General features: G+C 34.6%; 1 protein-coding gene across 2 annotated transcripts in view; it reads right to left on the reverse strand.

Annotated features, from left to right (window-relative positions):
• RIMS2 (regulating synaptic membrane exocytosis 2) overlaps positions 1 to 13,835 on the reverse strand; it is a 581,950-nt gene that overhangs the window by 312,595 nt on the left and 255,520 nt on the right. For both annotated transcript variants that reach the window (XM_064588000.1, XM_064588001.1), the window contains exon 6: positions 4,183 to 5,108. In XM_064588000.1, coding sequence (XP_064444070.1) covers positions 4,183 to 5,108 — 926 coding nt within the window. The remainder of the gene's footprint in view (positions 1 to 4,182; positions 5,109 to 13,835) is intronic.

The following is a 13,835-nucleotide window of genomic DNA, read 5'->3' on the forward strand; positions in this document are numbered from 1 at the left end:
TCAATGGTGGGAAGAGATGCCATGTGAAATTTATGGCAAGCCTCAATAGGGGAATCAGGATGTACATTCCTAGGTTTGTGGATCAAGACCATGCAGCCTGCGGTGGAGAATTATACACTACTTGAAAAACTGCCCCTGGTATGCTCCTGGCCTTGGTAGGGACAAAGATCTGATCAAGTGACCAAACAGCCAGAAATGCCCAACATAGGCTAGGGCCTGTTAGGCTCAACAAATCAAAAGGTTCGACACGTCAAACAACAATCCATTGTAAGATAGAAGTGATGCATCCATGTTTGAGCATAAGTAGGGCCAAGGGATATAAGAAAAATGCATGTGCAGGTGGTGCAGACTTAAACACCAACTACTATTATTGTATCAGCGTCTCTTCCTCAGCTCACATCTATGGCCATATAAGGGGCCATTATGACTGGAAAAAGGAGACAAAGTCATGCCTGGTTCATAGATAGGTCAGCTCAATATATATATATATATATATATATATATATATATATGTATATATATATATATATTCTGAATATATATATTCAATATATATATATATTCTGCAATAATAATGCTGCCTGGTGCTATCTGTCTATGCAATGCTGGTTAACACTTTACATTACTTGATCCAAAGCTGCTTTGCACATTTTTGAAAAGTTGTGCACAAGCATGAAAAGAGACAGAAATGTAAAGACAATGAGAAAGATGTCTCAGGTTTAAAACACCTTCTTTGGGGTCATTTAGCCTAGGGATAATAAAGCAAAGAGATAACTATCTTTTAAAAGTTGGTTGGTCCTCATCAAAATGATATATCCACATATAAGCATACAGGGAAAAAATGCTGCTAATAAAACTTCTCTAATTATTAGAAGGAATTTTCAAACATTAGTTAACTACCAATGATGGCTATGGATCACAGTGCTAGATAGCTTAATGAGTAGCTTATTCCAAAAGTAGACTGATACTGTTTCCACAAATAACCAAAAGTGCTTCTCTCTTGATGAAAAGCCAAGATATGACAAAATTTAATCTCTGTCCCAGTCTCTCAACAGCTATAACTTCATATCAGTGAATAGTACTACCAGGGGTAACATCCAATAGGAAAAGTTTGTTTTACTTAAATTTCTTCCTCCAAAGCTGAAGTAAATTATGACTGCAGAAACCACACCCTGTGATGCAGATTATTAGGCAGATGAGAACAACCATCTCTCAGGGTCTACTAGGAGTTCAAGACAGGGAGGATACAGATGTGAGTGACATTAAGTTTCTTTCCATATTTGATAAATGTTTTAAGTTCTGCTAAATAGCATTATGTAAGATTTTAATTCAACTCATGTACAGCTTTTTATTTATGTGAGATTTTTATGTTTACTTTTTACATCTTTAAGTGGTAAAACTGAAGGCATTACTTTAGCAAAGAATAACAGAATTATATAAGAGAATCTAAACTAATCCACTAAAGATAACCAAGCTATCTGTTTGTCACCTTTTAGTAGTATTATATACTCAGGCAACTATGGAAAACAACCAAATTAAAAATTATTAATGATACTTAAAGTATTACAGCTTCTGGGAAATAAACCTTCTATATGTCCTATGATAAAATTAAGATCCACAGTTTCTCTTTCTAGACCTTTCTATTTTAACAAACACAATTTTCTTATTATTTATAATCTCAATGCAACTTCTATAAAATGAGGCTCTAACTTGGTTTTCTTTTTTCACTGTATATGCATCTTCCCCAAGCCCATCTGTTGAATAACTGATCTCTTCCCCTTTGGTTTGTGGCACTTTCTATGTTCTTATTATTTATTTGTTCTAATATGAATTTTGGTATAAGGATTATTTTCAGCAGAAGGCACCTGAGAAGAAGCAAATACAAGAAAACTGCCTACCCTCCCCCCATTTGCCTGAAAGTAGGACATAAATTGTAAAGGTGTCCCCCCTGCCCTCTATTAGGAAGGACAGAAGTTAATTGCTCTTTAGCAGGCAAGAGATGGCTCCATAGAAGTCTACATAACAAACTTTACCAGCTAGCCCTTACCTTCCATTAGTTCCCTCATACACTCACCTTCCCATGATTTGCTACCCTAGAAACTCAAAGTCCTTTTTCTTTGTCTTGTCATCTCTCTAAAAATCTATTGTTCTTTTGTAAAGAGACTATATAAGCACAAACTCTAACCACCCCTTTAAGTTTCAGGTAGCTGAAAGCTCCCACATGTACGCACAATGAACATGATAATAAACTAGTTTTTTTCTTGTTAATCTGTCTTTTGTCATTCCCCTGCCCCAATGAGCCTAAAAGGCATGGGGGGGGGGGAAGAGTTAAGTTTTTTTCTCTGTACACCTTCCAGATTAACTTGTAGAAATAAAATATAGGCATCAATTGAGATTATAATTAGAATGGCCTTAACCCCAAGACATTGCTTAGAAAGAATATGCATCTTTACAATATTTAGCCATCCCAATCAGGAACATGAAATGAATATCTACTCACTCAATGACTATCTTCCTTTATGTTACTCAGTAAGTTTTATAGCTTTCTTCATCTAGGCCCCCTTCATTTCTTATTAGTTATTTTTAAATCACATTTTCTGTTTTTAGCTCAGAATGGGAACTGCTTTTCATTCACTTTTCTAACTATTTTTGGTACAGCACAAAATGATTGCATATTAATTTCATATCTAGCTGCCATTTTGAATTCCTTTATTGATTCCTGTTGATTCTTATGAAGAAGTCGATTATTCATCAAATGGTGTCAGAAAATTGTGTGTGTGGTGGGCAAGAGGTGGGTGGTACAGGAGATTCATGTTAGATACTCACATATCTGGTATATTTCGGCATATACCAAAATAAATTACAGAAAGATTAAAAAGTTAAAGGTTAAAAGCAAATAATAAAAACACGAGAAAATATACAGCTAAATATTTAACTGACTTGGGGATGAATAAAGAGTTTCTATGGATTAAAAAAATGGGAAAAAATCACCAAAGATACAAAGACAGCTATATTAAATTCAATATTCCCAAGTGACCACAGAAAATTAGTAGATAAACATCCAATATGGGAAATACACTTGAAACATGACAGTTAAATGGGTAAAAATCCTAACCATATAAAAAGCTCTTATAAACCAGTAAGAGAAAAACTAATTAATACTCATAGGAACATGGGCAGAAGAAATAACAGGAATGAACAGGTAATTCATAGAAGATACCACACACCAATAAAATACAAAACATTCAACTGCACAATCAAATTCAAATTAAAATGACAAAGAGATAGCATTTTTGTGGCCTATTCAACTGCAAAGATTTGGTGCTTTGAGACTGAAAACTTTAACTTCTGACAGGAGTATGGAGCGTTATAACCTTCCTGGAAAGCAAGTTGGTATTCTGAAATAAAAGCTTGTAAGAATCAAAGCATGAATATATATTTGTGAAATACTCAGGGATTAGACAAAAATTCTTATATAAAGATAACCATTAGAATATTATTTGTGCTAGCAACTGGAAGCAACAGCAACACCCCCAAATAAAGGAACAGTTTGTGGTACATCCATATGATAATATGATAGACTATTACTGCAGCCATTTTTAAAACATATTTCAGAAGAACAACTAATGGCTTGGGAAAAAGTTAATGATATGGTATCAATTGAAAAAAATCAGAATACAAATTATGCATAGCATGATACCAATTTTACAAATACGTGAAATATACATGCATAGGAAAAAGAGAAGAAAATACAAAATGTTAACAACGGTTAGATTTGGGGGGAAGATTATGGATAGTTTGTATTTCATTCTTTACACTGAAGAATTTTTCAGATATTCTATAGTAAATACATTGCTATTTGTAAAAGGAAACACACACAGAATATTATTTTACAAAATAGATATTTCTTAATACACCAAGAAGTGATGCAAGAAAATTTTCAGAAACAAAGTGGAAAAGTTTTTTTTTTAAAAAATCAGTAAACTTCTCTTCCACATGAACAACAGAAGATATTTACTTTTAAAAACTTGAAACTTTCTTCACATAACTGGCACCATTAAGAAACTTTTAAAATAAAGGTAGTAATCTCTAACTATTAAGGGTTTATTACAAATACAACCTAAAAAGAAAGCCCCCAGGGAATCAACTATAGGGAAAGTGTGATTAGAAGACAGTACTTACCTTTTTCACTTACACTCTCACTTTCAATCTCAACGTCATCACAACTTGTGTATTCAGGTGTGGAAGCTAATTCCTCCTCTGAACTGCTCAATGAAACCTGGCGCATTTTACCTCCCTTCTTTGATTTATGAGGCTTTGGTGGTGGAGGTCTCACAGACTCTGACTGATCGGAACTGAGAGAATCATTCCTTAACATTGTTTCCATCTTTTCCCGTTTTGTTTTCCTCACAGCAGAGCTAGGATCTAAGTGGTGGTGTTTCCTCAGTGGGTCAGTACGTCTCATGTCTGGTCTATCAATGGGTATTGGACTCCTCCGGGGGGTGGGAGGACTATGGTTTGTGGTCCTTTGTGGGTAAGAACTTGGTCCCTGAGCCTCTCGAGTTCTTTCCATTGAGTAAGATCGCTGATTTTCCATGGCAGCTCTACGTTCAGATATAGATCTCTGCCTTGATGGTCGTTCCATCCTCAGCATAGAAATCCTAGAATCTTCCAGCTCAGCATTTGCCAAAGAAACATCACTATGCCTTCTCTCATGCCTCGCTCTGGACACTTCCGCATGAATACGCATTTGTTCTTCATAGGGCTGTGGCTTTACTGGATAACGGGCCAAATTTGGGTCACTTCGATAGCGTGCCTGGTATTCTTCCTCTCTCCTTTGCCTTTCATACTCATCTCTGCTCTCCGCATCCTCATCATCTACAATGTATTCTTTGGAATGCCTATGACTTCTCCTGTTGGAGTCCCTGTAATTTATATGGTCAGACTCTTCATAAAACTGAGGTTCACGCTGAGACCTCCTATCAGCATAATCTGATGGAGATCTAGGCATGGTGTTATCTGAAGTAGCATACTGTGGATATTCTTCTCGTTCTTCTCTTTGGTCGTATCTTCTATTCTGATCTCTGGATACTGATGGACTTCGTGTCCTAAGTAAGCAAAGGAAAAGAATGATGAGAAGAGCAACGTCTAAACAATTCAACATTTTATTAATTCACTGGTGGGTTGATGAATTAAATTCAAATAGTTCTTTTGCTTTTTTAAAAAAAATTCTTTTTAAAGTCATGCTTAACAAAAGATTTACTAATATTCATTTTATTCAGTTCAAATAGGAAATTTAAAAGGTATTTTTGATATGGTTCTTTAATGCCTGGCATACTACATATGGAATATATCTATGCCCTGAAATAAGATAGCATCATACTCTGCTGCTGCAAGATGGACTTTTCTATAATTTCTTTGCTTGGCTCAATACACTTCGACAATCTCCCAACTGCTATTCAGAAGCTTTGAAAAACTCCACCTGACATTCTCTCTATTCCTGACACCTTGATATAGTCTCTTGAAAACATAATGAAGCCAAACTAATTTGGTTCAAGAGTTGAATACTTTCTGACTAAAATTAAATACTGGCTCTTAAAAATCATTTTTCATAGGGGCCCCTGCATGGCTCAGTTGGTTAAGCATCCGATGCTTGGTTTCAGCTCAGGTCATGACCTTGGGGTTGTGAGATCAAGCCCCATGTCCCGCTCTGTGCTAGGTGCAGAGTCTACTTGTCCCTCTCCGTCTGCTCTTCTCCCCACTCTCTCTCTCTCTCAAATAAATAAGTGAATAAAATCTTTTTTAAAAAATCATTTTTCATTCATCAGCTACCTAGATCACTCCTAGTATTGGTTCATCTAAATCATTTATCTCCAACCCTTCTTTATTGCTCTAACTTGAGATAAGCAATTTAAATAAATAACAACAATAATGACTTATTCATCACACACACACACACACACACACACACACACACAGTCTTTGTAGAACTCAGAAGGGACTGCTATTTTTATTCTATCTTCATTGAGATTAAGGCCAGCTCCATGAAACTTGTCTTTGTCTTCACATCTGACCCCGCATACTTCCTTATAGCCTCAGATGAAGAGACCGTATATTAAGTTCTCAGCCTGCCCCTCTAACACTAGTACAACACAGCGGACCTTGTAATCATAATAATACTCCTTGTCAACAAAATATTCACACTGACCTCTTCCCTGGTACGAACCCAAATAGTGTCAACCACTAGCCGTGAAAAGCAGTGGGACTGGACTCCTGAAGATGACAGAAGTTCAGAATATCTGTTACAGGGATTTTTGCCAGGACATATGAACAGGAGATAATAAAAAGTGAGGTCAGTTGAAGTTCAAGATGACCAACATTAGATAGCTCAGTTGTAAATTTCTTAGATGTTATTTGGCGGGGGCGTGGGGTGGGGGAGCCTAAAAGCAAAAGCAGAGAAAGGCTACATGTGGAATGACCCCACTCAGCAACAGCATCATTCTCCTCTAAAGTCTCCCATGTCACCGAATCTCCCCTGTATCTGAAATACAGCCTGCCAACGTGCCAATCAAGATTTGTTAATAAAAACAGAAGTCACTCTAGGTTTTCCAGGGAGTAAGGGTTTTAATACAGTAATCAAGAGCTATGCAACTGCACCAGCCATGAAGGCCAGAGAAGTTAGTGATCTTGTTCTTGCCTGCAGAGCCAAAGACAAGGGTTCTCAAGATGTTCTTTAGGAAGCTGCTGTGAAGCTCAACAGTCGTCAGGAATTTGCCACCAGTTATCTCAGCTGCCGAGAGCAGTAGGGTGGTCCATTAAGAGGAGCTTGCCAGGAGCCACTGAGACTTTCCCATCCTGTGTGCCTGCCAACAACTGCAGCTGGACAGTACTGGCTTCGGTACGTCCCCCACCTTCCAGTGTCACATAGGTGCACAGCCTGGGGAGACTACCCTGAGCCAGAAAATGAAGGAACTAGTCTGTTTTATGATTAGGCAAGTGGACGTGATTTCTTTTTTACATTTATATCTTATGTCTGCATATAAAACATTTAGGACTTGAAAACAACTCTTTTCAGTTACAACCGTTACATAAAACCATAGACTCCTATATTTTAAAATATACAACCAAAACAGAGCACTCAAAATAAATTTTAGAGTATTGACCTACATAATATCTTATATGTGTATCTGTTAGGCATAATTCATTGTACTTTTTTGTCATTTTTTATACATATGACTAAAGGAAAAAATACTGCAGCACGGTGGCAATGTAAAAAGAACAGAATCAAGGGCTCTGGGTTTCTTAGTCCTACTTTTGTTATTACCCAGTTATTTGAACCCATATGGCCAGTTAATCTTTGAGAGTCTGTATTTTAAAGTGAGAAACATAGATTATACACATTAACTCATATATTATTTTAACACACATGTATTAGGCAAGAACTAAACGCTACATACTACAATATAGATTAGAATAAGGAAATGTGGGGCACCTGGGTGGCTCAGTCGATTAAGTTATGATCTATCATAAGTTCATCAAGTTAGTATGCTTAAATGAAAGCTTTAAGGAGAGCAAAAAATAATACTTCTGGCAAGATATAATTAACTGACTGGTGCAAATTTTCAACATACATCTCATTAACTGGCTACTTATATATACTTACTATATTAAAAAATGAGATAAATGAGAGTTTCTCTAGAGAACTCTAAAAAATAAACAATTACATCAGTTCTTTTTTAAGTTCTTTTTTTAAAGATTTTATTTATTTATTTATTTATTTGAGAGAGAGAGAGAGAGAGATTGCATACGAGCAGGAGGGGAAAGGCAGAAGAAGAGGGGGAAGCAGACTCCCACCTGAGCAGGGAGTCCGACGTGGGGCTCAATCCCAGGACCCTGGAATCAAGACCCGACCTGAGGCAGACACTTAACCAACTGAGCCACCCAGGTGCCCTACATCAGTTCTTCTAACTGACCATTTAACCTCCATTAGATGCAGACTTTGTTAGGAATTCAAATACATTTCGGTATGTTATTTTTTTCCAATCTAAGTTAATGAATATATTTGTCTCCAAAAATATAGGTTACTCATTAACCAAATTTAATATCTAGAAATTGATTCTGTTCCAAGAGTAAGATTCTAGTGTTTCTCAGATTTATTCGGTACATAAGAAAACAATTTTTTAAACTTTATTTTTAAAACTTTTTTTTTTTGCTGTGCCTTTTATTCCTGTAACTTATTCTTCTGTAACTAGAAGTCTGTATCTCCCACTCTCCTTCGCCCATCTTGACCATGCCCTCATTGTTTAAGTTCTAATTTCTCTAAAATCCAGTCTGGATTGAATAGGAAATTTTAAAATTGTATGTACGTATATAAATTTTGAAAGCAGTATTACCTCATTACTATAGACCAGGAAGATCAGGTCATCAGTTAGAGCTCACTTTTGTGCCTTTGTATTTCTCCAACATATACTACCCCATCCTATTTACCATTACCTAATTTGTGCTCTGTACTGTCCACTAGACTTTAAATTTTGAACCATAAAGGACTGTGCCAATTATACCTTTGTAGTTCCACTATTAATTCATTCATTCAACATTTATTCAGGGCTTAATATGTGCCAGCTGATTCTGGTTGCTGGTTGCTGGAAATTCAATCAAGAAAAGACACATAAGGTCCCTGCCCTCAATAAGCTTTCTTTCTAGTAGAGGAGACAAACAATAAGCAAATAAATTAAGCAGTAAATAAAGTAATTCCATACAGTGATAAGTACTATAAAGGAAAACTGAAACACGGTAAATTTACAAAAAGTCTCTGAGGGAAGCTACTTTCAATCAGAAAGGTCTTCCTGAAAAGGTACATTTGAACTAAGACCTGAGTAATGTAATTACACTGAATGTAGCCCATTTATATAAAATATACAACTTCATTGGAAATGTTTTGGGTATTGTCATTAGGTTGCTATTTTTCTTTCTTTCTTTCTTTCTTTCTTTCTTTCTTTCTTTCTTCTTTCTTTCACTTAAAGCTGTTTTATTAAATATAAAATCTACTGAATTCTCAACTGTTGTTTTACTAAATCAAGGATTTTCCAAGGTAGTTCATCTCTAGAACCCACCTAAAAGCAGCTCACCAAGCCTTTTTCATGTACCCCTCCTTTTCAAAAGATTTCATTCTCTCAAACTGAGTAAATTCCAATTCCCCATTATCCTTGATCTCAGATGGGAGTCAAAAGAAAAGCAATCAGATTAAATCAGAATGAATGGATATTGGCTTTATAATATTATCAAAAATACTTATATGCTTTAAGATTTCTAATGCAAATTAATCTCCAAAATGTGGGACTTACGGCCATGCAAGAAAGTAAAAAAATTCAGAAAATGTTAAGGGAGAAATTGGATAGTTTGAAGGCAGTTCAACCTAACGATGGCCTTCCTCCTCACTGTACCTATTCCCTAGGTAATTGTATCCATTTCTATCCAGGAATGTCTACAATACTCTAAGAACTGAAGGTTCATGAGGAGCAGCATTCTGGATCTATGTAAGCTGCACTTAGTAGGTGCTTGAAAAACATTTGTTGAATTAAAGAACTCATTGATTCTCCCTTAGATTATCTCTACTTTTCATGATATGTTCTTTTCTTCTATATTCAAACCCACTGATGTGATAAAATAGTCGTTCTTCTCTTTTCCCTAGTGTTCCTTCAGCAGTAATATCACCCACTGTGGGTAAAAGGAACTGCTTTTAGTAGTGATGTACATTATATGTTAATTTGACTTTTGTTGTTGGGCTTCAAAATCCAACAATTGCTTATAAAATTATTTCTTTAGCAAAATATATTTAGAGTGTCAATCACTTTACAACTAAACATTTAGAACAAAACCTCTGTAAGTTAAGGATTTCTAGTAATATATTTAGTATCACACTTGTTATGGGACAGAGGTAGGGGGTAAGAAAAGAAACACTTCATCTCCTGAGGAATTAATGTAAATTTTTGAAAGTAGGATATAAATAAAGTGACGATAGTGAGCCTTTACAATATAGGAAATATATTTTATTTGATTGATAAAAAAAGAGTATTTGTCATAGAATTCAGTTCCAAAAGAAAGTTTATCATTAATTAGCACTAAGCAAGTCATCTAAGGAGTTTTCAAAAATCATACCTTAGAAAATTGAATTCAATATTAAATCCTGCAATCACGTTGTTCTAGAGATTATGAAATTTGCCTGAAGCCTATGAATCATACTCTAGATGCTGATTTGTACTGAATTTAAGTAAAAATAGAACAGTGCTCATGATTTCTGAAGTTGGGATAACTATTGTCATTGTTACTTAAAATGGAATAAAGTTTTTAAAAATATATTTTAAGGTAGTACATTAAAGCTCTGCAAGGAGCAAGGCAAGATTTTAGTCTATGACTACTCTTACCAAACAATGAAGAGTCTGCTATCAATTACTCCAAAATATTAAAATATTCTGTCAAATAATTTTGCCAACTAGATCATGACTATTTCATATATACTCTCCTTTAAATTAAAACTGCTGTGTTTTTAGACACTATATATTTTTTCAGGACCTGGAGAAAACCCATGAAAATTCAAGTACTATATCTCTAATCTCTACCTTTGCTGCTGCCCTCTATAAGCAAGTCTTAGCATTTATTATTATCAGGTGGAAAACATTTAATTGGTAAAGAATTGAAAGATAAATTGTACAATTCTCTAAGCAATCATAAAGCATTTAACAGTATTTCACCCACAAGTTATAATTCAGAAGAATAGAGCAATTCATCTAAGATGTTGTATTTCACTTAATCCTTCAAAGACACTGAGAAATTAAGAGGCAGAATCCAAAATTACGCCTTTCTTTAGAATAAAATGTATTTGTGACATTATATAGTTCCTTACTTTTTACTCCTATGCATCAGTCAATCCCTATTTCTGATATAACAATATCAGCATATATTTGCATTCACTTTATATTCACCTAATATCTGTTCACTTTACCTCTTTTTATTGAAATCTACATTGTTAACAATTATTTTCTCTTTCCCCATATTATAGGGGTCTTAACCAGAACCAGTTTATAGAAAATCACATACGGACTCTGAGAAACAAACTGAGGGTTCTAGAGGGGAGGGGGGTGGGGAGACGGGTTAGCCTGGTGATGGGTATTAAAGAGGGCACATTCTGCATGGAGCACTGGGTGTTATACGCAAACAAAGAATCATGGAACACTACATCAAAAACTAATGATGTAATGTATGGTGATTAACATAACAATAAAATAAAAAGAAAATACAAAAAAAAGAAATACTGTAAATGAATCTTAATCAGTAGCATTTCTGTTCATTGCTTACAATTTTTTTGTTATATGGACTATTCAATCTATTTCTAAATATTCTAGCTGTATATTCACACCTAACACTCCATTATAAATGGTATTCTGATTAGGCATAATAGTTTGAGCAAGAAACTCTACCAATTAGTCTCTTTAAAGCTCCATGTCTAAAAATCAGACTGACTGATAGAAAAACTCCAAATAGAAAGATTCTTTCCCAATTAAAGTCATTTTCAACAGTTTCCCAAAGGCAGATGCAACTTATGTGCTGTGTAACAATTCACCATGTTTTTACCATAGTTTCCATTTTAATATTGACAACTTTTACCATGCTATGTGGTTTGTGTTATTATACCACCTACAATACTGACTATATATACTACAAAATAATCATCAAGTCTCTGAAAATATAATCTAGTATAAAACATCTGAAAACGTTTATAACAACAATGAAAGCTTACATGGAAACTCTAAGCTTTAATATTTGTGTACTTTTAACTCTTAATACCTATACAATTTTTAAGAATCATGATATTGAAAGTAAAGAATTTAAAGATTACTGATTTCTGCAAATTCAAATTTTATGCTATTCGATTAAGCACTACCTAAAGAAAAGCCCTTACTCATAATCTTTATTAGTAGAGATCATTAAATAAATGTCATTTATAAATAATAGAAATGATATTTGAAGAATCAATAATCTGAAAAGAACCTCCATCTTTTTAAAAGCTTTATAAAGCATGGCTATTGCTAAATAAATTAAAATGATACTTCATTAATTCAATGACACAATTCTTACCATATAGATTAAACATAACATTATAATCAAATTCTAAAATTTGAAGCAATTAAGACACATTAAATCCAGGATTTAACAGAAATATAGGATCGTATAAAATATGAAATGTACAGATCCCATGCCTAGAATTCATACAAAAAGCTTCTAATAAGTCAAACCATTTATATTCACCAAAAAACACACCAAAAAAGACCAATCTTTTTTTTACATATCACAATATCTAACACATTTTTATAGTTTTACCTTTTGCTCAACCAATGCACATCTGTCGAGCATGAAGCATCATGTTGACAAAAATACAGCCACACTGTGCCAGGCAGTGCTTTCATTTAATCCTTCTAGCTCTAGCAAAATCATAGGATCCATCCTTAATCAGATGATTTGAAAGTCTCTACTTGCTTACAATCATTTTATTTCAAAACCGAATTATTAAAAATTTACACATAAAACAACACTCATTCATGGATGGAGTCATAAAATCCTGTAGGGATGGACCTGTTAAGAAAAAGGTTATTCTTTAATGCTGTTACTATGTGGCTGGATATAGCTCCAGGTCAAGTAAGAGTGTACCCTGTAAGGAGGATTACGGTACTTAGCTGATTAGTGCCTCACAATACTGAATACCAAATGCATCCTACATCCATGGCATTTCCGGGCACCCTACTTAAAACAGACAGATTGAGAAATTTGTAAACCACGTTCTCCTACATGAATTACAGTATTACTAAAATAACAGAATTCCCTCATGTTTGCTATTGGTGTCCACTGTGCTATCACTATAAAATGTATAGTGACAATAAACATTGTTGGTTTAGCAGATCTATAATTTTTTTTTCAATTTTCAGTAAGTGTTTTAATCTTCCCTAAAAAGAGAATGCTTCCCCAGAGGTGTAATGGGACACGAAATACCAGTTTCTGTAGAAACTTTAAAAAATAATGTGTTCCATGAACTAAGAAATTCATTAGACATTGAGTTTAAATCAAGTTTTGTTCACTTCATCACTTGGCCTCTCAATGCCTCTGTTCAGTCACTCAAAAAATAAAAAATAGTAAAGACAATAACACCACAGACTCTTTTCTACCAGAAACAATCACCTAGATGTTAATAACTTCTGAGAATTATATTTAAGTGATTCCAAATAAATTTATAAAGAACTGAGGAAAGGCCCGTGTTTGAAGACTGGGGAAAGATACGAAAGTACTGTGCTGTTTTTTGGTCTCCTGAATTTCAAGTTTAAATAAGGGTCTACTTTTGTGCAGTATTCATCTATCCAATTCTCTTCTAGAATTAAGTATAAATCTTGGAGAGATTGTAGAGGGGCAGTGGGGACAGATAAAGTGGTTAAACACTGAGATTCCCAATAAAGACTTGTAGCTTATTGAAACAAATGTGATAAAAATTCAGGAGCACTCATTTTCATAGGAATGCTAACTAATAACAAAATTCAACCGTTTAGACCCCATAGTTAATATCAAACTGAAAAAAAAAAAAAAAAAGATTCGCCAGAATACTTTGATTCTTCCAAGCTGGTTAGTCCAGAAAATTTCAGACACGGGATTACAGTTGATATTATGATAGCTAATCTTCCTCTTTATTTTTCCTGCCATTCACTTTTCCCACTTCATGTGTTCTCTTGGCAGTGTTATACCAACTGAAGTACACACTCCACTGCCAGTCCTCTCCTCCACCATCAGAATTG

Source organism: Mirounga angustirostris, unplaced genomic scaffold (genome assembly GCF_029215605.1).
Source record: "Mirounga angustirostris isolate CCGP_5_RB_7025 unplaced genomic scaffold, mMirAng1.0.hap1 SCAF_4, whole genome shotgun sequence".
NCBI classification, from domain to species: Eukaryota; Metazoa; Chordata; class Mammalia; order Carnivora; family Phocidae; genus Mirounga; species Mirounga angustirostris.